This window comes from Crotalus tigris, unplaced genomic scaffold, assembly GCF_016545835.1.
Source record: "Crotalus tigris isolate CLP2741 ecotype Arizona unplaced genomic scaffold, ASM1654583v1 scf7180000019189.1338056, whole genome shotgun sequence".
Lineage (NCBI taxonomy): Eukaryota > Metazoa > Chordata > Lepidosauria > Squamata > Viperidae > Crotalus > Crotalus tigris.
The window spans coordinates 849,459-876,492 of NW_024097425.1; the positions used below are offsets into that span (position 1 = coordinate 849,459).

Consider the following 27,034-nt stretch of genomic DNA (forward strand, 5'->3'; position numbering starts at 1 on the left):
CTGAAGGGCAAAAGAAACATTAAAACCAATTGCTGCTGCCTAGCATTTGGTCCTTCTTTACATTTTTAAGTGTTGCTCTCTATGCTCTTCTTTGAGTTAATTCTGATTCTGTGTTCTTCTGGTCTGTGGCATGAATGTCTGACCTATGTTTTCTTGGGTCTCTGTAGCAAGCTCTGTGGTTTTAAATGCTTCTCTTCTATTGGATTCCAGACTTCCCTGTCATGTTGGGTCCAGAAGATGATGATGGGAAATGTTTTGAAACTTGGTCTTTGATTTGCAGTACCCCACAGGATTCCATCTTGTCCCTCTAGCTGTCAAATATATGCATGAAATCTCTGGGAAAACACATTTAGAGTTGTGGAGTTGAATACCTCCCACCATATTGACAGTGTGCTTGCTCAATGTCATCTAAATTCCAGGAAACAATAATATTTTTAATATATCTTAGATTTGATAATGCTTATTATCATTGGACCATTATGATAATAGTTATACAGTAATTTGAAATTAAATCCAGAGAAAATAAAATGCTACTGAATTTGCAGCAAACTGAACTCAAAGACATAAATTCAGCCTATTCTGCACAAGGTTCCGTCTTTCTGAAAATGCTGCCCCATAATCTGGAGTTGATCTTGATCCTCACCTGTCATTAGATCCAAAGGGAGCAACTGTGGTCTAGAACACACTTTTGAACATAGTCACAGCATTCTTTCCTGAATTGGTTGGAGTTGGAAACATCAAGCCATACCTTGTCGTGCTTTGATACTGCAATGCACATTATGTGGGCTGCTCTTTAAAAATGTACAGCAATAGCAATAGCACTTAGTCTACAGTAAAATGTAAGAGGGAGCCTGTATCAGAAGAGTTGATCCCACCCCAGAATGGGAGGGAATGTATTGCATAGCTTAAGAGCAGGAAACAGAGTCCTTTCATATGCAGGGGAAAATAAGGCTTTTATAAGGCTGATTCATTCATGGGCAGATTGAGATGAAGGCAGCAACCTGAGGTGCTACTACAGGACTGGCTCAATTTGCCCATCATGAACATCCATCAGATTCTTCTCACAACCTTTCATATACTTCTTCTACTCAGTCATGGCTCAGGAAACTAGCAATCTAGCAAATCTCTCATACCTACCTTTTCTTATCATTATCTCCCGTATACCTTCAACTCATAATTCCTCTCCAGACATACGTTAGGATTAAGAATCCCTGAGTCCTGCATAATTTCTGGCTCATAGAGCCCAATAATATAATGCTCTCAGAAAGCACCAACTACATCATCCTCAGCCAATGGCCTCCCAACCCCATTGATCTTTTATAGAAGGCTACCTTAGTCTACACACCAGCACTGATGTGTAGCCTTCCCCTGTGACTGCCAATCTCTCAGTAATGGCAGCCATGAAGTTATGCTGCTCTGTCTTTACCATTTTCACTTCAACTCTAAACATAGCTTATGTGTCAAGACAGCTTCACTCTACAAGACCAGTTTAAGTTGAAGATGAACAGCCTCCAGAGTGTCTCTCGTAGATGATCTGCTTCTTATTATCCAACTATTTCATTCTTCACGCCTCTTTATCACACACCAATCAACTCTCTGTCTCTTCTAAAATACTTTCTCCTAACTCTAACTGGAACTTCTTTAGTCCACCAGCTCACAGAATTTCAAGAAATCTTCTCAGTTGCACATTATTAACTTCATTTGTCACATTCAGGAACGGAGGGAGGGAGGAAGGAAGGAAGGAAGGAAGGAAGGAAGGAAGGAAGGAAGGAAGGAAGGAAGGAAGGAAGGAAGGAAGGAAACTACTAGGCAAGCAAAGTACAAATTTCAGGTTCCATGGAGAAAAATATCAAATCATGGAATTATTTTGGTATGGTAATGACAAATGGAGAAGGGTCCATGGTATCCCATGCTATATGTGGGCCTGTGATCAAATGATTCTGTGATTTTAATGCCAGGCACCTCCTTTTTTTCTCAATCATCCCCATTGTAAGCAAAGAGTTTTTGATTTCCATTATTGTGAATAAAACTGACAGACCTCTTTTTTAATCCATTGCTGTAATTAAAATAAGGATATTAACAAAAAAGAGACTTCTGTGAAATTTCCCCTCATCTCTTTTATTAATAGGTTGGATGTCTTACAAGGAGTTTTCGTAGAGCTGCTATAACATCTCTGTTCCGTAAGCTATAGATAAAAGGGTTCAGCATTGGAGGGACAACTGTGATGCAGACTGAATAAATCATGGACTTACGGGCTGAATAAGAAGCTACAGGAGTACTGTATGTCAGGATGGATGCCCCATAGAAGATGCTCACTACACATAAATGGGACGCGCAAGTGCCCAATGCTTTTTGCCTTCCCTCAGTTGAGTGCATGTTCAAAATCTGCACAAGAATGGCTATATATGAGAAGATAATCACTGCAATGGGCAAGAAAATTATCAACACATTGTCAAGATATATTACTTTTTCAAATCCAGATGTATCAGCACATGTTAGTTTCAACAAAGCTGGGAATTCACAGACAAAATGATCAATTACGTTTGATCTACAGTAAGACAGAGATTGTACATAAATTGCTATGACCATAATGATAAGCGATGAAGAGGACCAGATTCCTAGACTCATGATTAGGCAGATGGTTCTCCTCATGAGAACTGGGTATTGCAAAGGTCTGCAGATGGCCACGTACCTGTCGTATGACATGACAGTCAAAAGGAAACATTCAGAGGTTCCCATGGTCAGAGTTAGAAAAATCTGTGCTACGCAGCCTCCCAGTGAAATAGTGGTTCTTTGAGTTAAAAAAATGACTGACATTTTAGGGATCACAATGAGGATTTGGCCCATATCCACACAGGACAGCTGGCTCAGGAAGAAGTACATAGGGGTATGAAGTGAGGAGTTCATCTGGATTAGAAAGAAGAGGAGGGAGTTTCCTGTCAGAGCAATAAGACTCATCAACAGAACAACAACAAAGAAAACAGTGGGAGCTTTCAGGTGACTAAGTCCAATAAGATGAAATTCTGTCCATGAAGTTACATTCCCATTTCCCATGGTGCCTTTATTTGGCTGGATTTGTGCTCAAGACTGAAAGACAAAGTTTACAAGGGTATAAGCCACTGAAATACCTGTAAAAATCATTAAGTTAAAATATAATCAGAAATATCACACACATTTCAGAGGTTTTTGTGCTAATAGAGATGTGGTTTCTAATATATCTCTTATATTAACCCCTATAAATGGTTCTGATAATAATCTTTTTTTAAAAAAAAAAAGTTCATTTCAGTGGAAGGGATCTTGATGTTCAAAGATACTTTCACTTAAATGAGCCATTGCAAAAATCTCTCAGTTGGATAGTTTAGAAACATCTAGAACAGGGGTAGGCAACCGTGGCTCTTTTATGACTCGTGGACTTCAACTCCCAGAATTCCTGAGCCAGCCATGCTGAGGGGAAAGGGAGAGGTTTCCAAGCTGAGCCATGCTGGCTCAGGAATTCTGGGAGTTGAAATCCACGAGTCATAAAAGAGCCAAGGTTACCTACCCCTGATCTAGGATGATCTACTTTATACCCCACTTGTCTAGCATGAGGAGTCCTTTACTTGCCCTGATGATGTTACCTAGTTTGGGTGATGAAATGTCTGCAAGAAAACAACCAAGCTCAGAGAGCACCACGGATTCCTTGTTTTAGAAGTGTTCTGCTCAAGTCTTTTTCAGCTTTAGACTCATTGAATAATATTAGACCAGACTCAAACTTTCAGTCCCAACTATCAAGCAGGATTTTTCTTCAAAGCATAATATGTAATATCTTAATGGAAAGGTAGCGTATGCATGAAATCATCAATAGAAATGCAACCGATAACATTTGCTTATGAAAGATGTCTGGATCAAGGTTTGCTTTGTTCATTTAAAGATAGAAATAAGAACCAGTACAATAAGGCCAACATTACATCTATATCCCATATACTTAATTTCAATAAAATTAACAGTAAAATATTGCTTAATGCAATAGAATTAGAAAGCATTATAACTGTCAAAACTTGGCTAGACTGTGACTTCTGTTAGCAAAATAATTTTCAGTGGCTGAATCAGAATAGGATTCTTTTTTAAAAAAATACTGCAATAACCTAGCATGTTATAGGATAGTTATAAAGCTTCTTAATGGGAAATACAGGCAGAACTATGTTGCCCTCTCCAATTTCCAGATTCTTTCAAATATATGAATTTTGAATAGTGTATATATTGTACATGTATAATTTGCACATTATACGTTATATCATTATACAACGAGATAACCCACAATTATACAAGAATATAGTATGAGATTCCCAAAAAATCTAACTTCCTAATTTTTTTTCCTGAATCCTGGGTCCCCCATACACCATCTTTTACCTCAGTTATAACCAGCACAGTATCAATTATACCCCCCTACCTCCAAGATTTAGTTAAAATCATTATTCCTTCCATCTGCAGCACTGAGAATAATCTATTCTGTTTGGGAGCCCTTTAGATATTTAAGAAAGCCTTAATTATTATTATTATTTGCCACAAGATATATATACTTAGCATTTTTAGCCATCATACTTAAGATTTGATTTCTAAATTTTACATCTATCACAAAAACAAACAGCTTGACTTAAAAAAACACATATACACACACCTCATACCTCCGTAGGTAAGAGGAAGAGAATTGAGTGAGTTAAGATCTCAGTTATTTCAAGATTTACGCTAATAAACAATTGATATTGTTACTCATCAATCATAACTTTTCCACCATGGACTATGTTGATTCATAGAAAAAGACTGGTATCAGATTGCCAGAATCCAGATCTATATAGCATACGTCATTCTGGTTTATCAGAATGATTCAACTCTTAGAAACAATGAATTCTCAGTACTGCATTTGAACTCAGTTCCATGAGTTCTAATTTGAGTCGTCTTGTCTATAGGGAAGAAGAAATGGTTAAATAATACATACTGTTTCTAAGCTTAGCTGACTCCAAGGGGAAATCCCAAAAGAACACTGTTTCTTATTTTGTTTGGTCTGAACACATTCAGCCTACTCAGGCACTGCAGTATGTATAGAGATGCTGTTGAAGGGCTGCCCTTTGGAGAATTTGGTTTTCAGATTTGACTCATTAAATATTGCTATTCAGAAAGAATCCCTGAAGAACCAAGCAGTTAACAGTAACATTACAAACTTTCTAGGCCTTATTTTGTTTTATTTTTTTGGTCAGCTCGGGCTACAAGAATGTGGAAAGGAGTGTAATGTTAGTGACCAATCCTATATCTTATTTTGTCTATCTTCCATACTCTTTCCTTTGACTTCCTGGTACTTTGTCAAGGTTTTCCTTATGAATTTTATACTGATGATACCCAAATCTATTAGGTTTTTTAAATACGTGCTAATGACAATGAGTTGCCAACCAGAAGCTTCAAGCAAGCCAGACAAGCCTCCACAGAGAAGCCATCATTAACAAGTGTGAAAACAAAGTTGGAATTCCATACTGGATTGGCTAATGCCCAGATCAATAAGGCCTACATTGAGTGCTGAGGTTCCCGGCATCCAGTGAAGTAAGTTACAAGGCCCAGCCCTCTTTGCTAGGTCAGCAGGTCATGGGACTGCAATATGACTGGATGGCAAAAGAAGTGAAAAAATCGTATTTTTGTCAGTCTATTCCACCTACAAAAACATTCCCAGACTAAGGTTCAAAATTTGGAAGCAGAGATTCTTAGATTGAACTATTATTGAATAAAGACTAATATTGTTTTATCCTTAAAAGCAAATTCACAACAATAACAACAACAACAACAACAACAACAACAACAACAATAATAATAATAATAATAATAATAATAATAATAATAATAATAATAATAATAATACAAATAGAAATAGAAAGACTGTGGCAAAAGCAAACAAGGGTAGTACCAATAGTGATAGGCTCCTTGGGTGCAATCCCAAAACAACTGGAGCACCACTTGAACACCATTGGCATTGACAAATTCGCCATTAGTCAATTGCAAAAGGCGGCCTTACTAGGAACTGCTTCCATCATGCGACGATATCTGTAATACCATCAAACATCCACATCTGCCTATCCCAGGTCCTGGGTAAGGACTCGATAGGTAAACAAAATGCCAAATCCAGTCTGAACATCTGGCTGACTGTGCGATGATCCATAATAATAATAATAGTAATAATAAAGTTGGAAGGGACCTTGGAGATCATCTAGTCCAGCCCCCTGCTCACGCAGGAAACCCTACACCATTTCAGAAAAATAGCTCTCCAGTCTCTTCTTAAAAACTTCCAGTGTTGGAGCATTCACCGCTTCTGGAGGCAGGTTGTTCCACTGGTTAATTGTTCTAACTGTCAGGAAGTTTCTCCTTAGTTCTAGGGTGCTTCTCTCCTTGATTAGTTTCCATCCATTGTTTGTTGTCCTGCCTTCAGGTGCTTTGGAAAATAACTTGACTCCCTCTTCCTTGTGGCAGCCCCTGAGATATTGGATCACTGCTATCATGTCCCCCCTCGTCCTTCTCTTCATTAGACTAGACATACCCAGTTCCAGCAGCCATTCCTTATCTGTTTTAGCCTCCAGTCCCCTAATCTTTGTTGCTCTTCTGTGTACTCTTTCTAGAGTCTCAACATCTTTTTTACATCGTGGTGACCAAAACTGGATGCAGTATTCCAAGTGTGGCCTTATCAAGGCATTGTAAAGTGGTATTAACACTTCACATGATCTTGATTCTATCCCTCTGTTAATGCAGCCTAGCACTGTGTTGGCTTTTTTGGCAGCTGCAGCACACTGCTGGCTCATATTTAAATGATTGTCCACTAGGACTCCGAGATCCCTCTCACAGTTACTACTATTGAGCAAAGTACCCCCTATACTATACCTGTACATTTGGTTTTTCTTGCCTAAATGTAGAACCTTACTTTTTTCACCATTGCATTTCATTTTGTTAGATAGCGCCCAGTGGAAGCATTTGAACTAGAAGCATTTTACCACCCAGTTTTGGTCACCACATTACAAAAAGATGTTGAGACTTTACAAAAAGTGCAAAGAACAACTAGGATGATTTTTTTTTTTTAATTGAAATTTTTCAAAAATTTTACAAATAAACATCCCCCCCCTCCCAAACCACCCCACCCTCCCCCCCCCGACTTCCCAGAACTGAATATAGGATTATTTAACAAATTTTAAAAAATAACGTTTACAATTTATAAGATAATTAATAAAAATAATAAAGATCATAATAATAATATATATAATAATATGTATAATAATAATATGCATAACATAAGCTTTAAAATGAATAATATGTACTAAGAAAGAGAGAAAAAAAAGGAAAAAGAAAAGAGAGAGAGAGAGAAAAAAGAAAAAAGTAGACGAAAAATAGAACATATATATATAAAAAATATATAAGTAATAATACGTAAAGAAAAAAGGAAGAAAGAAAGAAGGAAAAAACAATCATTACAAGTTATAAAAAGGCTAAATAATATTTTTCCATATCCAAATTATATTGTATGAAAGTTATCCATTTTTCCCATACTGCAAAAAATTTCTCTTGAGATTGCTCCTTTAAAAAAGCCGAAATCTTTGCCATTTCTGCCAGATACGAAACTTTATGAAACCACTCTTGCAAAGTAGGCAAGGATTCCTTCTTCCAATATTGCCCTATTAACAGCCTAGCGGCTGTAATCAAATTTAACATCAATATAACCTCCTTAGCATCACAATCAGTAACAATACCTAGTAAAAATAATTGCGGAGTAAATTTTACCCTCCGTTTAAAAATTCTTTGGATATTCCACCATATCTTAATCCAAAAAGCTTTTATATGCTTACACGTCCACCAAATATGATAATAAGTAGCATCCAAATGTCCACATCTCCAGCATTTCGGCTGCAGATTAGGGTACATAATGGACATTTTCTTTGGATCAAGGTGCCATCTATAAAACATCTTATAAAAATTCTCTCTTAAAATTTGCGCTTGTGTGAATTTAACATTTCTTATCCAAATAAGTTCCCAAGTATCCATTGAAATCGTTTCACCAATATTCTGTGCCCATTTAATCATACAATCTTTAACTAATTCAGGTTCTGAGTCCAATTCCACTAAAACCCCATAAACTCTCTTAATATGGGTTGGCCTTTGATCTCTTACTTGTTTTAAAAGAGCTTCATCTTCTCTAAGCCAGCCCATTTTACAATCCATCTTCCATCTGTCCACTATTTGTCTGTATTGGAACCATGAATAAGTTAAATTTTCATGCGTTAATTCTTCCAAAGATTTTAACTGCCAATCTTGGCCATCCCATCTAAGTAACTGTGCATAAGAGACCACATCCATATTAACCCCTTTCCTTATGCCTTCTATGGCATGCCGAGGTATAGCCCATAATGGTATTTTGAAGTCACTTTTATAATACTTTCTCCACACTCTAAGCAAAGAGATTCTTATAATATGAGACTTGAAAACCCAATCCACTTTTTTATTAAATATTAAATAGGCATGCCATCCAAAAAGTAAGTCCCAACCTTCCAAATGAAGTATTTCTATATTTGTTAAATTCACCCAGTCGCTGATCAATGTTAATACTACAGCATCATAATACAATTTCATATTTGGTACCTTGAGTCCACCTCTCTCACGAAAATCTTGCATTATTTTAAGTTTCACCCTTGGTTTTTTCCCTGCCCAAACAAATTTATTAATACCTTTTTGCCATTCATCTAAATTACGTTCATTCTTTAAAATAGGTAACATTTGAAACAAAAAAATAAACTTTGGCAGGACATTCATTTTGATAACTGCAATTCTACCCATAAGGGATAACTGTAAGTTGTTCCAGTTTTTTAAATCCTTCTGTACCTCCATCCACAGCTTTTCATAATTATTTTTATACAGTTTTGCATTAGAAGCAGATAATGTGACCCCCAAATATTTTACCTTATCAACAATTTCAAAATCTGTTAAGTTAACTAAAACCTGTTTATCAACATTAGTCATATTTTTAGCTAATATTTTGGTCTTATTATTATTAATTTTAAAACCAGAAACACATCCGTATTGTTGAATCAATTGTAATAATTTTACCACCGAACAGGTAGGTTGAGACAAAGTAACAACCAAGTCATCTGCGAAGGCTCTTAATTTATATTCTTTTTTATTAATTTCTATTCCTTTTATTTCTTGAGACTCCCGAATTTTAATCAACAAAATTTCCAGTGTTAAAACAAACAATAACGGAGACAACGGGCATCCCTGTCTTGTTCCTTTTTCTATTACAAAAGCCTCTGACAAACCCCCATTTACAATAAGTTGAGCAGTCTGTTTTTGATATATATTAGATAATACTTGTAATATATTTTGTCCAAAATTCATCTCCTTAATTAAACATAACATAAACTGCCAATTCACTTGGTCAAAGGCTTTTTCAGCATCCAAAAATATCAGGCCTGCAGAGACTTGGTTATTCTTTTCTAGATACTCTAATAAGTTAATAATTTGTCTAACATTATTTTTCATATACCTTCCAGTTATAAAACCCGATTGATCCTTATGTATAAACTGCTGCAAAATCCCCATAAACCTATTAGCTAAAATTTTTGCAAAGATTTTATAATCCACGTTTAAAAGAGATATAGGCCTATAATTTTTAGGCAATGTAAGATCTTGATTATCTTTTGGAATCAATGATATAAATGCATTACGCCAAGATGGAGGGATCTCTAAACCCTGTAATAAGTTATTAAACAATTCACACAATGGTTGAGTCATCTCTTATACTAAAGTTTTGTAATAGATAGATGTCAACCCATCCGTACCCGGCGCTTTGCCCAATTTCAATTGTTTAATAGCTGTAACAATTTCTTCTTTAGTAATTAAGCCATTAATCTCTTTTTCCTGATCTTCTGTTAATTTAGGAAAGTTAACTTTACCTAAATAATTGTTTATATCTGTAGTTTGAATATTGGCACTCTTATATAATTTTTGATAGTATTCTAAAAAGGATTTCTTAATCAATTCTTTCTGATAAACCAATTTACCATTATAATTTATTTTATCTATATTCCTCTGTTTCTGTTTCTTTCTTAACTGATAAACCAACCATCTCCCTGGTTTATTAGCATTACAAAATGTATTTTGTTTCATAAATAATAAATTGGTTGCAGCTTGATCAGCCATCAACATGTTAAATTGTGTTTTTAACAATTTTAAAGCTCCTTTCACCTTTTCATCTAAAGGATTTGAAATTAAAAGTTTCTCTTTTAACTTAATCTCCTCTTCTAAATCTTTACGTTTCTGAGTCTGTTTCTGTCTATGCAGATTATTCATTTTTATCAAAATACTACGCATAAAAGCTTTACTTACATCCCACACCATTGACATTGATGTTCCCTTATTCATATTTAAAGCAAAATATTCCTTTAAACATTCCTTTAATTTATGAACATTTTTTTCTTGTTTGAATAAATTCTCATTCACCCTCCAGGATCTCCTGTCTTCTTTCTCAGCAAACAGTTCCATCCATACTGGACTATGGTCAGACAATGTCCTAGGAAAAATTTTTACATTCTTCACCCTGTTGTATAAGTCTGTTGTAATCAAAAAGAAATCAATTCTTGAAAAAGATTGGTGTCTATCTGAGAAGAAGGTAAAATCCCTTTCTTCTAGGTTGCGTTCACGCCAATAGTCCCTCAATTCCCAATCTTCTTTCATGTCAAAAAAGTCTTTAGGTAGTTTAGCCTGTTTAAAAAAGGTAGAAGAGCCTTTTTTGTCCTTTTGTATGTCTAAGACACCATTCCAGTCTCCCATTAAAATCACAGATCTATAATCCAACAAAGTTATTTTCTGATGTAGCAACCTATAGAATTGCTCCTGTTGCTGATTTGGTGCATACAACCCCACAATAAGAATTTTCTTGCCATATAAACCAAGTTCAAGTATAACATATCTTCCATGAGGATCTGACTCTAACAGGGTAGCAGATAAGTTCTGTTTAACATAAATTACCACACCCCCTTTTTTCCCAGGGGCGGGAGATACAAAATGAGATCCCAAACGAGGATTGTTTAAGTATTTTTGGTCTTTAGATGTAATATGAGTTTCTTGCAAACAGATAACATCATTGTTGTGTTGTTTCAAATAATGGTAGATTTTTTTTCTCTTTTGAGGAATATTTAATCCATTAACATTCCAGGTCAGGAGCTTTGCCATCTCCCTTGGCCTTAAGCCTGGAGAAGATCCCCTCAAATTCTACTACTGAAGAATATGTTGCAGAGCTTTTGGGTCTTGCTCCTCCCACCGGCACTGAAACAATTTGCTGAGTAGATTCTTGGATTTCTTTTTCTTTTTTCTGTTGTTCTTTTTCTTTACGTTTGTGTGCTGCACGGGTCATTCTCTGTTCTTTAACCTCTACTTGAGACATCCATACCACCTGTCCAGCAGTCATCGCACCTGTATCTTCAGATTTCTGTTCCATCTCTTTATCACTCAAAACTTTGTGCATCATGGGCAAAGGTGAGCCTGCACCCAGGACCGTTTTATAAAATTCCTTAGCTTTAACAACTGTGTTAAGTCTATAACGTGTCCCCGCATGGCTCAAAACAATGCCCATCGGAATCTCCCATCTAAATGGCATTTGTCTTGCTTTAAGTTCATTTACTAGAAAGGAAAAATCTTTTCTGCTTCTTAAAATTTTAGGTGGAATTTCCTTTAAAATAATAATATCTTGAGCAGCAATCTGGAATCTTTTATTGTAAAAAATTTGCAGAATCTGATTTCGCAAGGACTTCTTAGCAAAATATATCACCACATCTCTAGGCAGATTCCTCTGTTTTGCAATCCAAGAATTAACTCTATAAATTCTTTCCACTTCCCCACGTAACTCATCTTTGTCTATATTCAAAATAACAGCCAAGTCATTAATCACCATTTCCATCAGATCTTGAGTTTTCTCTTCTTTCAGGCCCCTTATTCTCAAAGCATATTCCATCTGTCTATACTGGAACATAAGAATATCATCTTGTGAAGTTTCCACTTTTTTCTCCATATCTTGGAATTTATAGTCCAAAAGTTCTACTGTTTCTTCAATTTCCTCCACTCTAGAGTCCAGCTTCACAACCACTGAGGCCACTCCAGATAAAGCTAGAAGTATATCATCCCTCAATATAGTATTATTCTGTTCTAAAAGCTCCTTCATCTCTTTCTTCATTTCTTCCTTGCTTTCAGATTTATTCTGTTCCAAAAGTTGCTTCATTTCCTCCCTAAACTGTGACACAGCACTTACCATTATATCTTTAATGTCTTGTGCTGATGTGCCAGATGGGGGAGGTGAGGGTGGAGTAGTTTTAGGTTGCTGCACTGAGGGTATTATTTTAAGTTGTTGTTGCACAGTAGAGGTGGCAGGAGAAGAAGTTACCTTAGGAGCTGTAGTAGCTGGTTGTCGTTTTGAAGCCATTTCAATTTATCTTTCTTTCTTCGTAAAAATACCAATAAAAAATAAATAGTCCAAAAGTTAAAAATAAGATAAAATAGGATAAAATGGAATCAATTTAAAAGCTCCCAAAAGATAAAAAAAAACTTAAAAAGGAAAGCAGTATTAAACAACAGTTTAGCCAGTCCGTCTTTCAAAAGAAAAAAAAAACTTTCAAAACGCCATTTTACTTTCACTCTCACTTTTCCGCCCAGAAAAAAAGAGAAAGCTCAAAAGATAAGAAAAAATCAACACATGCTAAATAAACTAAATAAACTAAAAAAAAATAAAATAAAACTAAACTATAAATAAAATCCTTTAAACAGTTCTGTCCGGTTTAAGATTACTCACGGTTACTTTAAATACGGAGATGGTAGCGGCGTTTCGCTTTGTTTCCAAAGAAACAAAGACAGCTGAGAGGCGGAGAAGGCAATGAACTCCGAGGGAGCACTCTTTCTACCCCCCTAAAATAAAAATCCAGGGAGGGTTAAGAGGTTCTACCTCTATTCATGCGATCTCTACCCCTTCCCTTCGCCCGGGAAGGGGATTGCGAGCCACGGGCCAGCTGATGAACGCTGTGCTCCGCGGATCTGACACCATCTCAGGAGGACGGCTACAAAGTAGCCGCCATCTCCACCGCTTTAACCACCGGAAGTCAACAACTAGGATGATTAAAGGCCTGGAGAGTAAAACGTATGAAGAACGATTGCAGGAATTGGGTAGGGCCAGCCTAGGGAAAAGAAGGATTGGGGTATTCCAGTATTTGAGGGGCTGCCACAAAGAAGAGAAGGTCAATTTATTTTCCAAAGCACCAGAAGGCAAGATCAAGAACAATGGACGGAAACTAATCAAGGAGAAAAGCAACCTGGAATTAAGGAGAAACTTCCTAACAGTGAGAAGAATTAACCAGTGGAACAGCTTGCCTTCAGAAATTGTAGGTACTTCATTGCTGAAGGTCTTTAAGAAGAAATGGACAGCCATTTGTCTCAAATTGTATAGGGTCTCCTGCTTGAGCAGGGGGTTGGACTAGAACACCTCCAAGGTCCCTTCCGCCTCTGTTTTGATTGATTGAGAAGATAGTAAATAAATGTCACATGGAATCTGGTGAGTCGAAAACTGTACCCAGTTTAACCTCTGAAGCAGTGACAGAAAGCATGACTGAATAAAATTTAACTTTACCAAGAATGATGGTTAAATAATTGTGCAATTAGAAGAATAGTATCTGATAAATAGATAGATAGATAGATAGATAGATAGATAGATAGATAGATAGATAGATATAGAGAGATAGTAAAAGTTCAGTTTAGCAGATATTAATGTAATGATCAAACCAATTCAAAAGAAGACATCATGCAGGCAAATAAACTTATGTACATGACTGTTTTATTATATAACAGAGCTAAATAATCTATGACACATTGTGTCATCCTTTCAGAAATATTTCATTACCTAAACAGAAAAACAGAATAAAAGCAAAAAAGTAGTGGAAGCGGGAACAATTTCTGGCTTCCTGCCTGATTGATCGTGATTGCTACAGGTACTCCTCAACTTACAACAGTTCACTTAGTGACCGTTCAAAGTTATAAAGGCACCAAAAAAGTGACTTATGACCATTTTTCACACTTGCAGTATCCCCATGGTCACGTGATGAAAATTCGGACGCTTGGCAGCTGGCTCATATTTAGACGGGTGCAGTGTTCTGGGGTCACGTGATCTGGTTTTGCGAACTTCTTATAAGCAAAGTCAATGGGGAAGCCAGATTCACTTAACAACCATGTTGTAAATGCGTGCTAATTGCCAAATTTCTGAATTTTGATCATGTGACCTTGGGGTGTTATGATGGTTGTAAGTGCACAGACCAGTTGTAAGTCACTTTTTTTCAGTGCCATTGTAACTTGGCTGGTTGCTAATGAATAGTGGTATGGTAATGTAATATATGTGGTACTATAATGTAACTATAGCTCACCACATGTTCAGTTTGTGTCCTAGGTCAAAAATGTAAAATTAAATAAGTTCTCATGTTAAATTACAAACCAATCCTAATCAAAATGTAGTTTGAAGAGTTCTGTGTCAGAGTTGGATGATTATGATCTTAGCAAACAGATGCAAATGTTTCAGAATCTAGGTGTTAACGCTGCTAACATCAGATGTTCTTGCTTTGACAACAGATGGAAATGCAGCCATTTTTCCTCTATTGCTTTTAGAGTTAGTTGATGCTGGGAGGGGGAATGTGTATGAGAGTCCAGCTAGTCATAACAATAATAACTCAACCTGTGGGAACCCTGAATTGATAGAGGTTTGGCGGCTAGAGAGCTGGGGAGAAAGCCTGCGCTTCAAGATAATTGGGGAATGTGATTTATGACTGTTTATTGGAGGAGGCAATTGTGCTTTGTTAAATTGTATCCAAGGGAAGGGAATTTAGTTTTTGGTTTCAGCTATGTAGTGCTGATATTATGTTTCTCGAATAAAAGATTATTTGAGGTAAACAATGCCTCAAAGTTCTTTCAAAGAGTTTCATCTGTCAGAACCATGACACCAGGATTGTCCTTTGTTCCTTTCCTGGAAAAAATTCCTCAGTACTCCTAATTATCAGGTGGTAGTTGGGTAACTGAGACTTTCATACAAAATTTGAGAAACCCTATCATTTGATACGATACAGTTTAGGATCAGAGCTGCTTGATGGAAAAATCCTACCATGATTAAGAGTAAAGTCAAGTTTAAACTAGAATTGCAAGGCAAGCCATGTTAGCTGTACATTCTTGTTTATTTGGACTACATAGCTTCCCATCTCACACATGACTCTGGGCAGCTTAAATAAATTAAAAGCAATACAAAAACAAAGAAAAGACATTATTAAAACAATAAAGACTATTAAAACAATAAAGTTTATAAAACCATACTAAAAACCTCTGCTTTCTCCAGATATGGGTAGACAAGTTGGATGTTGCTTAAGATTTTGCTCTATTCCAAAGTTCAGTTGCATAGTGTTCAATTCACTAAGGACCAACATAGCTTGCAGTGAAGGTGCAAAGGAGTGGAAACCTTGGCGCTGACAAAATAATGTGTAATAAGGCAAGGGAGGCTTGACTTAACTGTGGCTTCTATTAGGGGGGGAGAGCGATATTTGCAATATGTCAGGCACAGCATCACAATCCAAAACCCACTTCTTTGGGTTACGTTGAGGTTCATTGGCTTACAGAGAGGGGTGAGGGTTGGACACTCTGCTTGCCATATTGCAAATTTGGGGCCATCCCCCGACACCCCTGATCTGCTTACCTCTAAAGCAGTGTTTCTCAACCTTGACAATTTTAAGGCATGTGGACTTCAACTCCCAGAATTCTGGGAGTTGAAGTCCACATGCCTTAAAATTGTCAAGGTTGAGAAACACTGCTAAAGCATGGACGTCAAACTCGATTGCGTCAAGTGACGTATCGTGAGGTATCGGGACATTTTTTGCCTTTGTGGAGCTGGGGTGAGCGTGGCCTGCGCGTATCCGCCCTGCAGGCCCCAGTTTGACACCTCTGCTCTAAAGCGATTATTTTCACTTTTGTTGCATTTGACATTTGTCAATGTACTTAATTTAGAGTCAGACATAAAAATATACTTTTCTAGCCATTATGTACAAAAAAAATTCGGGCCTATTGAAATACATTGATGTATGTATTTATGTGTCTTTTGAAAATGTGCACCTTAAATATTACTCTTTCTCACTGTTTCTGATATAGATTTTTCCCAAAATCCATCCACAGTTAATCCATGTTTGGAATGGGAAACATGGAAGCATGAAAGTGATCTCTACACCAATTTGATTCAATGGAAGACATTTAATTATAAAAAGAATAACTAATAGTACCATTCTCTCAATTTCAATTAAAAAAATTGAACAGCTTCTACCTTAATGAAGCAATCAAATTCTCTGTTTACAATGTTTGCATTTCTTTGTTTTAAAAAGTTGACTTGCCAAACTTTTTCTCATTAAAAGCTCTTTAATGATAGAGTTAAAATTATCAACTTCAATTAGACCCATCGGTACTTATTAACAGGTTTCAATTCATAGCTGATGTTTAAGAACTATTTTAAAATAAGGTAATCTCAAGAGAAAAGGCTTCAGATAATGAGATTCTTTGCTTCTGGGAAATGGTTACTTTCTGAAGAAAGTCTAGGAAGCTCTTGAGATATTTTGAAGTCTCAGCTGCAGACTCCCAAAAGATTTAAATATATACATTTAATTGGGCTGCGTTGCTAGAAAATATTAACTATAGGATAATTATAATTATCCATGCTATTGCTTTTCAGCTAATAAGACACATTCCTCAAAACATAATCTAATTGGTTATTTAGAATCACCTTATTATATAAATTATCCATATTTTTTTTCAATTTTCAATTATCAATAAAAGTAGAGTCTCCAAAACTTTTGATTAGCTCCACTTTCCCAATGCACGTACACATCCAAATTGGAGAATTAGGGAAAAAAACTGCTAAAGGTGAAAAACAAGTCTTGGAAAATGGCTGAATTGCCAATATAATGTACAACCAACTCATATCATCCACAACAAATGATTTTGTTGGAGGAACCCATAGCCTGGTGATACCTCCATGTTAATCCATGATTTTAGAGGGCAACATTCTACCACAGTTGATTCGGGGGGAAATTATTCTGTTTGTTGGCATGAAGGGATGGGTGGGAAGAATGTCATTTTGGGATATTTGGACACCCAAAATGAAAGAAAATTATTATTAGAGTCAGTATTTGCTTAGTCAGAGGATCTCTCCATTTTGAATATGTGGTTTAAACAAATATCTATTGATTTGTACAGAAGGCAAAAGAGTGAATATAAAATTTAGATGATGAAATTGAGACAATTGTTGAAGGATAGATGGGTCATGAGAAGTTTTGAATATAGAATAGGCCATTTCTTGGTATCTTCAAGAGTGGATCTTGGGAGAATTGGGCCTGAAAGCAAGTAGTGAAAGAAACTAGAGTGAAAATGGAACTCTAAGAAGTAAAAATATGTTTTTAAATATAATTATTTCCCAAAAATAATGGGGCAAGCTGATGATAGAGAAAATCCCTAACAAAAGTACTTGTGTTTTTAACTCCTTTCCTTGTCTGTAAGACTTTCATCCCTTCCTCTCTCAGTTGTCCTTGTATTTCTTCTTTGATCAATAAAGATCACATTCTCACCTAAGTCATTCCCTCCTATCCTTTATTATGAATTACTCTGTTTGGATTATTGCAGTGCACTCTGCGTCAGGATGCTCTTGAAGATCACCTGGAAACTTCAACTGGTCCAGCAGGATGCACAGCAATGATAGGTCCTAGGTTTGCCCATGTTATATCTCTGTTGTTATCTATATGTGTTGATGTGTGTATGTGTGTGTGTTTGTTTGTGTGTGTGTAAAGTTAAGGATAAGAAGAATAGAATAGAGCTGGAAGGGACCTTGGAGGTCTTCTAGTCCAGCCTCCTGCTCAAGCAGGAAAACCTATACTATCAAACACAGGTGAATGTCTAGTCTTTTCTTTAAAATCTCCAGTGATGGAACACCCACAATTTCTGGAGGCAAGCTGTTCCATTGGTTAATTGTCCTCACTGTCAGGAAGTTTCTCCTTAATTCCAGGTTGCTTCTCTCTTTAATCAGTTTCCAACCATTGTTTCTCGTCCTTCCCTCTGGTGCTTTGGTGAACAATCTGGCCCCCTCTGCCTTATGGCAGCCCCTCAGATACTGGAATACTACTATCATGTCTCCCCTATTTCTTCTTTTCTTTAGACTAGCCACACCCAAGTCCTGCAGTCATTCTTCGTATGTTTTAGTCTCTAGACCTTTGATCATCTTAGTTGCTCTTCTCTGATTTTTTTTCCAAACTCTCAACATCTTTTTTGTGATAGGGTGACCAAAATTGGCTGCAGTATTCCAGGTGTGGTCTCACTAGGGCAGCGGTTCTTAACCTTTGTGTGACGGCGACCCCGTCACACAAAGGTTATGCGCATGCGCGGCGGCGGCGCGCATGGGGGGCGGGGCCCCGCGCGCGGCGCGCATGCGCGGCGGCGCCCCCCGCGCGGCGTGCATGGGGGCGGGGCCCCGCGCGCGGCACGCATGCGCAGTGGCGCCCCCTGCGTGCGGCGCGCATGGGGGCGGGGCTCCCGCGCACGGCGCGCATGCGCTGCGGCGTTCCCGGAGGCGCACCGCCGCCCCACGTGCAGCGCGCATGCGCAGCGGCGCCCCCCGGAGGCGCGCCGCCGCCCCCACGCGCGGCGCGCGTGCGCGGCACCGCCCCCCCGGAGGCGCAGCGCGCCCCCGGAGGGGACAAAATGGCGGATCGCCACCTTTGGCGACCCCATAAAAGAGGTCGATCGACCCCAAATGGGGTCGCGACCCATAGGTTGAGAACCGCTGCACTAGGGTTTTATAAAACAGTACTAATACTTCACGTGATCTTGATTCTATGCCTCTGTGTGTTGAAGCAGAATAAAAAGCATAGATTGTTTTGTGTTCTGGTGTTGGAGAGGACTCCTGAGAATACCATAAATAGTCATAGACCTGTGACAGTAACCAATGAATTTCATATGAGAAAGGGTGATTAAGGATCATTGGAAATCACTCAAAGGGAAATTGCTATTAACAATTGGCTTTTAACAAGAATGTGTGAGTCACATTATTGATGTTCTTCAGTATTGGAAGGTTTGTACAAGAAGGAATCCTCTTGTTTTGATTGCAGAGAGAAAAACTGCAAGAGCTGAAATTTAACAGCAACTGTTCTCACGTTACAAGAATGAAGGTGAGGAATTTCTTCACAGCATTGTGAGAGTTGACAAAATATAGGCTCATCATTGTGATTCAGAAAAAAAGTTAATAGCTGTGGTGGTGCAGTGGTTAAAATGCAGTATTGCAGGCTGGTTCTGCGGACTGCCAGTTGACAACAGTTCAATTCTCACCTGCTCAAGATAGACTCAAACTTCCATCCTTTTGAGGTCAGTAAAATGAGGACCCAGATTGTTGAGGCCAATATGCTAACTCTGTAAACTGCTTAGAGAAGGCAGTAAAACATTATGAAGCGGCATATAAGTCTAAGTCAATGTTGAAGTCCACATGCCTTAAAATACTCAAGGTTGAGAAACATTGGTCTAAGTGCTATTGCTATCAGTCCGTTGATTATCATTACTGTACAAAGATTCATCTATGGAGGAAGAAAGTCAGAGTCCAGGTTTCAGTAAAAAAATATAACAGTAAAAATTATTTGGAACAGGGATGGTATCATTCATCTGAAGTTCCTTGACCAAAAGTTTTTAATGTTACAGTATAGTTGCCCTGAACTAGTAACAAAGATTAGGCAGAGTTCAGAGACAATTTTATTGCAATAAGCAACACTAGGCGTCACATTTTATGTAACACCCAAGAAGCAATTGTGAAGTTGGATCTCACCATCTTGCCCAACACACCATATAATCTAGACTTGGTGCCATGCCGTGTAACTTTCATCTTTTCCCAAAATTGAAGGAGTATTTTTGTGGGCATTTGTCTGATTTAAATGAAAAAGATGGAAAGGGTTTTCAGGAGCTGGTTGAAGAGACAGAATGTAGAGTTCCTTCTTCCCAACTGTAAAAAGCTTGTCCATTATGGGTAGAGGTACAAAGTGAACAGCAGCGATTATGTGGAGAAGTAAATACAGGAAACGAAAGAGAGCATTTCATGGATTATTTTCCTGTTTCATTTCTTAAAATATCCTTTTTTAAGCCAAAGGTAATAGAGATGGCGACTTGTGTTCACTTTAGTAGTGATTATACAGTATATTAGTATTTGATTATTTTTTCTACAACTTTCATGACTCTGATTGCCAAATATATAAATCAATGGATTACATTGTTTTTTCATTGTCCAAACTCCTCTTTTCATTTCCTATTCTCTGTATTCTGTAATTATCTTGAAATAACAAGCAGGCTTCAGTTAATTACTCGAAAAAAATGGCAATCTTCTGGGATTAAAGAAAAAAAATATGAGTAGGACATAAATTAATGCTGATTCTTCTTTCTAAGTTTTTCAGTATTGCATCAACAGTCTCTCTTATGATTTTATTAGAAAAAAAGAAACCAACTTTGTTCATCAAAGCAAAAAATAACCATTATCTATTTCTTTTTTTATAAGTTTATTATCTCAAATATGGTCAACAGACCTGTAAACTCTAAGAACTGATGGCTGAACGGAAAGTGAGATTTCAGATTAATAGAGGCAATATTTTGCTCAAATAACTAATGAAAAAAGAAAAAAATTACTGGGAGAGACAGATGAAAACGAATAGAGATGAACGAAGGTAAGATATTATATGACAAACAATTCAGATTATTAGGACTGAATCTATATAAACACACATATTATACATAGCTTAACCTAAATTTAAAACTTGTTGTTGTTGTTAATTGCGAAGTCGTGTCCGACCCATCGCGACCCCATGGATAACGTTCCTCCAGGCCTTCCTGTCCTCTACCATCTTCTGGAGTCCATTTAAGCTCATGCCTACTGCTTCAGTGACTCCATCCAGCTACCTCATTCTCTGTCGTCCCCTTCTTCTATTGCCCTCAATCTTTCCCAGCATTAGGCCCTTCTCCAGTGAGTCCTTCCTTCTCATTAGGGGGCCAAAGTATTTGAGTTTCAACTTCAGGATCTGGCCTTCTAAAGAGCAGTCGGGGTTGATCTCTTCTAGGACTGACCGGTTTGAACGCCTTGCAGTCCAGGGGACTCGCAGGAGTCTTCTCCAGCATGTAATGTTTATTCATGTAGATTGTCCAGAAGGTACATTGGAACCTATTGATAGATCTCCAAGTGTCCAGTTGCTTGGTAAAAGGTTTTAGGCTGAGAATTGTTTAACAATAACAACGACAGAATGACTTCCCCTAAACTATGTTGTTCAAACAAGGGAAATGTGGCATAATTAGGAGAGTTGTAGCAAGGAAAGAATGAGCAGTCCCACTCAGATTTTGCACTCAAATCAAAAATCCTGGGCCCAGAAGTCTTGAATTCTACTCCTGCACCTCACTCTGGCTGTGGAATTGCACAACTGTCTTGCATCGAAGCTGCTTACTTCTTACACTGCATATGACAAAGGAGATGGCTCTTTCTTGCTTTTATCTCTCTCTTTATGTATATTAATCACATCTGTAAAATAAAATTACTTCTCTGTGGGGGAGGAGGGGGTTCTGACTGCTGAGGTACCGAGGTACTGAATAGGTATGGTTTGCTACCTATTGCCAATCCTTCTTTAGCCTCCATTGCCTCTTTTCTCACTCAGTGCCAAATAGTGTTGTCTTGAGAGCACACATGCAGTAGTGAGCAGAAAAATGAGGGGTGAAGTGGACTGTCTTTCCTGACTTTCCTCCTTTGCTGGCATCAGATGGTGGAAAATATATGCAGCAGAGATGGCTTTGTCCATCATCTCTAAACTCCTTCCTTGTCTTCCAGTACAACACAGTAACCTGAGCTGAATAGATTTTTCTTTTTTTAAAAAAAAAGTCTGGAATCACGAAGGGAGTTGTATAATGTAGCTTACACTCAAGATTTCGCTCTCCTTTTCCTTTTTCTATGTAGCAATAAATGCCCATTTGGGATTCCTCCATGCTCTCTGTTCAGGAGGCAGTGAAGGGGAAAGAATGTTTTGTTGTTGTTGTTGAAAATTGTTACAGCTGCTCATTTCAGTAGAATCTTTGCAGCAACACTGGACGTTTTTAAGAAGAGACTAGACAGCCATTTGTCTAAAATGGTATAGGGTTTCCTGCCTGAGCAGGGGGTTGGACTAGATGACCTCCAAGGTCCCTTCCAACTTTATTATTATTATTATTATAAAATCCAATTTGTTTGCTTCTTTATTTGAACTATTTCTACAGCTGTCCATCTCATGCTACAGTGATGGTAGCTGGCAAACAAGAATTAAAACTGAAACAAAACCTCAATTTAAATCACAGATAATGTACAGATAGCAAAATAAGTGTCACCATGTAGTGCAACTGCATTGGGATATTTTGTGCAGTTGTGTGATTGTGACACTTCAAAAAGGACATAGTGGTGCTAGAGATGGTTCAGAGAAGGATAACTAGGTTGATCAAGGACTGAACAACTTCCCTCTAGAAAGGTTGTGGCATTTGGGCTTTTTAATCTATAAACGAGGCAAATGAGAGGGATATGACTGAGCTGTACAGCCCTATGCATGTAATAAAAGTTGCAGGTGAAGGTATTAGCAATTTATATTATTTCAGGGTTATATGGAATGGGAGTGAAGGGTCTTTTTTACTTCATGTTTGTTGATAGTTCAGGTTTAGGGACTGGGACATTATTAATGTCCTTTGAATTATAGTATCGATAAGGTGGGAGGGAAGAGAAATTCCTTGTGTATTCTCTGCTTCCAAGATCAACAGAAGTGAACACATTCATGGATCAAATTAATTCTGCCTTAAGAGAATGATGTGAAAGTGCCCTTTGGTTCGCAGAGGTGGAATGGAACATGAAATCCAGTACAGTGTTCCAGATATAGAAGTTATTCACATTAAGCACAATCTATTCCAGCCTTCCCAAAACAGCTAAGAATTCTAACAAATTGCAATCCCAACACATTTGGTTAGCACCAAGTTAGGGAAGTCTAAGTACTGCATACTTAAGGCAGCATCCATAGACAATGGGTGCACTCCTTCAGTGCACAGATAAAAAACAACGCATAGGAGGAATATTAATAAAACTGTTTTAAGTGAATGAAATTAATGGACCAAATCCCACAGTATAGATAAATTAGTGGCAGAATATGGGATCCATCACTATTTTTATCTGGTGAAAAAAATTATTTCCTATTCCTAAATATAGTGATTATTTGGAATATGAAAATAAAATTAAACTATTGTATTACTATGTTTCTCAAGAGGCTATTTTCTTTCAGCTGGGGTACATTTATGCAAGCTTATGACTGTTTTACATAGATACCTTAGAATGGGGGTGAACCATACATTTAAATAACACAAAGTTCTCCTGAGAAATGCATTCTAGAAAGGTGAGGATATGGTAAACTAGATATCACTGAAGGAATGGGGACAACATTACAGTGGAATTGGTGGCCAGATGGTGCAAAATCTCCACGGAGAAAGGAGAAATTGTGAGATTGCTCACATGTACTCCAGACAGCTGTCTCATAAGCAGACTGACAGAACTGAGGTTTTTGCACAGCATCTGGGAGTTGAAGGATTCCAATTAAGCTCATAGTTGTAATGTAACTTATATGGACATAATGTTACACTAAGCCTTATTTCTTAATCACTTTTGGAATTTTTTTACAGCTTTTCAAATGTTAAGAACCTTTAGAACAGCAAGTTCTATGGCATTCACTGGCTGAGTATCCTCATTATTTCATGAAATAACTTTTAAACACTCAGGGGCATTTTCTTTTAATAAACAGCAAAGGGGTTGCTTCACCTGAAGAAACGTCTTCCTTTACAATTAAATGCAAATGTGGGGAACCACTTGCCTGAATGATTATATATATGCTGCACCTTCTTATAGCTAAATTTCTCCACATTTCTTTTTCCATTTGATTTCTCTTTCATCAAACTGAATGGGAATAGGCAGAAAAACTGCAAGACAGGTTTTTTGCATGGCACCTATGTTTTCCCACAAACTTCACTATTCAGTGGCACCGATTTTCTTATTTTGCTCACAATCATTTGTAAAAATAGCGCTCCTGAATTCTGCTTGGTTTTTTTTAAAAAAATAATAAGCTCGCTTCTTTTTTATCTTAGGCAAACATGGCAAACAATCTCCTATGGGAAAATAAAAGTTCTGTGTCTGAATTCATCCTTCTGGGTTTCTCAAGCAAGCCGCAAACTCAACGATTCCTTTTTGCTACCTTCCTCATCCTGTATCTAATGATAGTGCTAGGCAACGGTCTCATTATCATCCTCATTAGAATAGACTCTCGTCTCCACACACCCATGTACTTCTTCTTGGCCAACCTCTCCTTCTTGGACATCAATTACAGCTCAACCACAATGCCCCAGATGTTGATACATCTCCTTTCAAAAAGAAAAACCATCTCCTTTGCAGGCTGTACTGCCCAGATGTACATCTTCCTGTCTTTGGGGATAACTGAATGCGTTCTCTATGCCGTGATGGCTTATGATCGATATGCAGCCATCTGCCACCCGTTACACTACACTAACATGATGAGTAAGTCCATTTGTGTTAAGATGGCAGCCGGATCCTGGGCCTGTGGCTTCCTCTTTGCCACGATGCACACCGGCTTCACTATGCACTTGCCTTACTGCGGCCCAAATGAGATCAACCACTTCTTTTGTGAAGTGCCAGCTATCTTGGAATTAGCTTGTGCCGACACACATGTTAATGAAGTGGTGGACTTTGTGCTGGGGGTGATCCTGCTCATGACCCCACTTTCTTTGATTGTGACCTCTTACATGTTCATCCTGCGTGCTATCCTGAAGATCCGCTCTGCAGAAGGGAAGTTCAAAGCTTTCTCCACTTGCACCTCACACATTACAGTGGTGACTCTCTTCTGCGGTGCTGCCATGTTCATGTACATGCGCCCAGCTTCCAGCTATAAGCCAGAAAGAGACAAGAAGTTTTCGCTCTTTTACAATGTGGTATCTGCTCTTTTGAACCCATGTATTTACTCTCTAAGAAATAAAGAGGTCAAAGGAGCTCTGTGCAAATGGGTTTGCACACAATAAATGAACATGTATATTATTTATTAACAGAGGAAATGTAAACAAGAGGACTATTTTATAGCCATGCTATAATTTATGCAGAATACATGAATGAGTCCCCAGCTCACAAGGATGGTGCGTTTGTCTATCTATATATTGGGCTAGACCAGGGGTAGGCAACCTTGGCTCTTTTCATAAAAGAGCCAAGGTTGCTTATCCCTGGGCTAGACATAAGAAAATAATTTTCCAGACAGACCTTCTAGCACATTTCTATAATAGTCACTTGTATGTTCGTGTTCATTGGAAGGGTGTGAGTTCTAGTTCCATTTTGGGCATGAAGCCAGCTGGGTGACATTGGGCTAGTCCCCCTCTCACAGCCCTAGGAAGAAAGAGTCAAGGGCAAACCCCTGATACTGAAAATATTGCCAAGAAAACTTCTGTGACTTTTCCAGGCATTCACCAAGAATCAGTACTGATTCAAAGACACCCCAAAATTCTAAAGGTATAAAATGTTCTATTGCATGAAAGTAAATATTATAACCTTATAATTGCTACAGAGCAGATCAATTTGTTCCTAAGAAGATAGTTAGAGGGACTGATTTCTTCAAAGACTTTAGCTAGAAAGTCAAGAAAGAAAATGGAATAAAATAGAAGCTAGGAGCTATGTTTGAATTTTTTTAAAAAATGACACATCCCAAAATTCTGAAAACTGGGTCAAAATAGCTTTGTTAGAATGGATCGCGGTATGGGTCCAGGTTATCTGAAGAGCTGTCTCACCCCAATGGGACTGGTCTGCCCCACTCATTCTGGCAGAAGGGGCCTACTGCAGACCTCATCAGCCAAAGAATTTCAGCTGGTGGAGTCCAGGAGAAAAGCCTTTTCTGCCAGGGTTCCCGCCCTTTGGAACATCTTTCAACCAGAGGTGAGATCTTCCCTCACCCTCCTGGCCCTCAGGAAGAGCCTTAAAACCTGGTTCTTCCATGAGGTATGAGGCCTTGAGGGAGAAGGTCTAGGCCGGGGGTGGCCGGTGCAATGACAGAGAAGGTACCACCATTGCTCCATTCCAAACCCTTGGTTTTTTAGACTGTATTTAAACTTCTGTTATTTTAATCTCTTTTAATGTTTATACTTGTTTTTATATCTCAATGTTTCATTGTATTGTAAGCCATTCAGTTGTCCTCAACTGCCAGATGGGCAGGATGTAATTTTAATAAATAAAAAAAAATGGGAATGATAAATCAGTTGCAATCCCATCTATAGTTCTATGATGTCCGAGTTGTTTTACTGATTATTGTTTATGTTCCCTTCATGCAAATCATGTGTATGGAGTAACCCCCCCCCCCCAGTCCTTTTACAAAAGGACTTCTCGGTTTTCCAGACCTTATGAGAAATTCGAAATTTTGAATCAAGAAGCTGGAAACTTCGGTGCAAGAATGGAGCAGTTCTTTGTATACACAATGGTTGGGCAACAGCCTCAGAGCGAGTGAGAGAGAGCAGCGCAGCCACAGCGGGAAGGGAAGCGAAGGAAAGGGAAGCAGCCTGCTCCGCCACTCCAGCCAGCGGCCGCCGGAGAGAAGAGGCGAGGCGGAAGGCACCCCCCGCAGCCTCGGAACCAGCTCGCCCGCCAGGGATCAACATTACTGTTGCGCGCTGCCGTTCTGAAGACAGAGGCAAGGCAAACTCGCCAAGGCCGACGCCGCCATCGCTGCGCCAGAGCTGAGGACAGGCGGGGACTAGAGCCAGGCTAGCGGTGGCGTTCGGGCCTGTCGGCGAGTTCGGAGAGGAGGCCGGGCTCGGTCGGGGCAAGCGGCGGAGCTGCCGGGTGGCTTCTCAGGCGGAGGAAGACTTTTCGGCC

At 38.3% G+C, this 27,034-nt stretch overlaps 2 protein-coding genes across 4 annotated transcripts; one reads left to right on the forward strand and one right to left on the reverse strand.

Moving 5' to 3' along the window:
- Positions 1 to 2,111: 2,111 nt before the first annotated feature.
- LOC120315969 (olfactory receptor 2T2-like) lies at positions 2,112 to 25,055 on the reverse strand. Of its 3 annotated transcripts, none has more exons than XM_039361058.1 (2): positions 24,931 to 25,055; positions 2,112 to 3,087 (listed from the first exon to the last, which is right to left on the reverse strand). In XM_039361058.1, exon 2 carries the CDS (start codon positions 3,052 to 3,054, stop codon positions 2,122 to 2,124), a length of 933 nt encoding a protein of 310 aa, XP_039216992.1. In that variant the 5' UTR covers positions 3,055 to 3,087; positions 24,931 to 25,055; the 3' UTR covers positions 2,112 to 2,121. The 3 variants fall into 3 exon arrangements, with proteins under 3 accessions (XP_039216992.1, XP_039216991.1, XP_039216990.1); XM_039361057.1 differs by lacking the exon at positions 24,931 to 25,055 and adding an exon at positions 4,665 to 5,021; XM_039361056.1 differs by lacking the exon at positions 24,931 to 25,055 and adding an exon at positions 4,658 to 5,021.
- Positions 23,545 to 26,348, forward strand: LOC120315967 (olfactory receptor 2D3-like). The gene has a single exon (XM_039361054.1). The coding sequence runs from the start codon at positions 24,265 to 24,267 to the stop codon at positions 25,201 to 25,203; it is 939 nt and encodes a 312-aa protein (XP_039216988.1). The 5' UTR covers positions 23,545 to 24,264; the 3' UTR covers positions 25,204 to 26,348.
- The last annotated feature ends 686 nt before the right edge of the window (positions 26,349 to 27,034 follow it).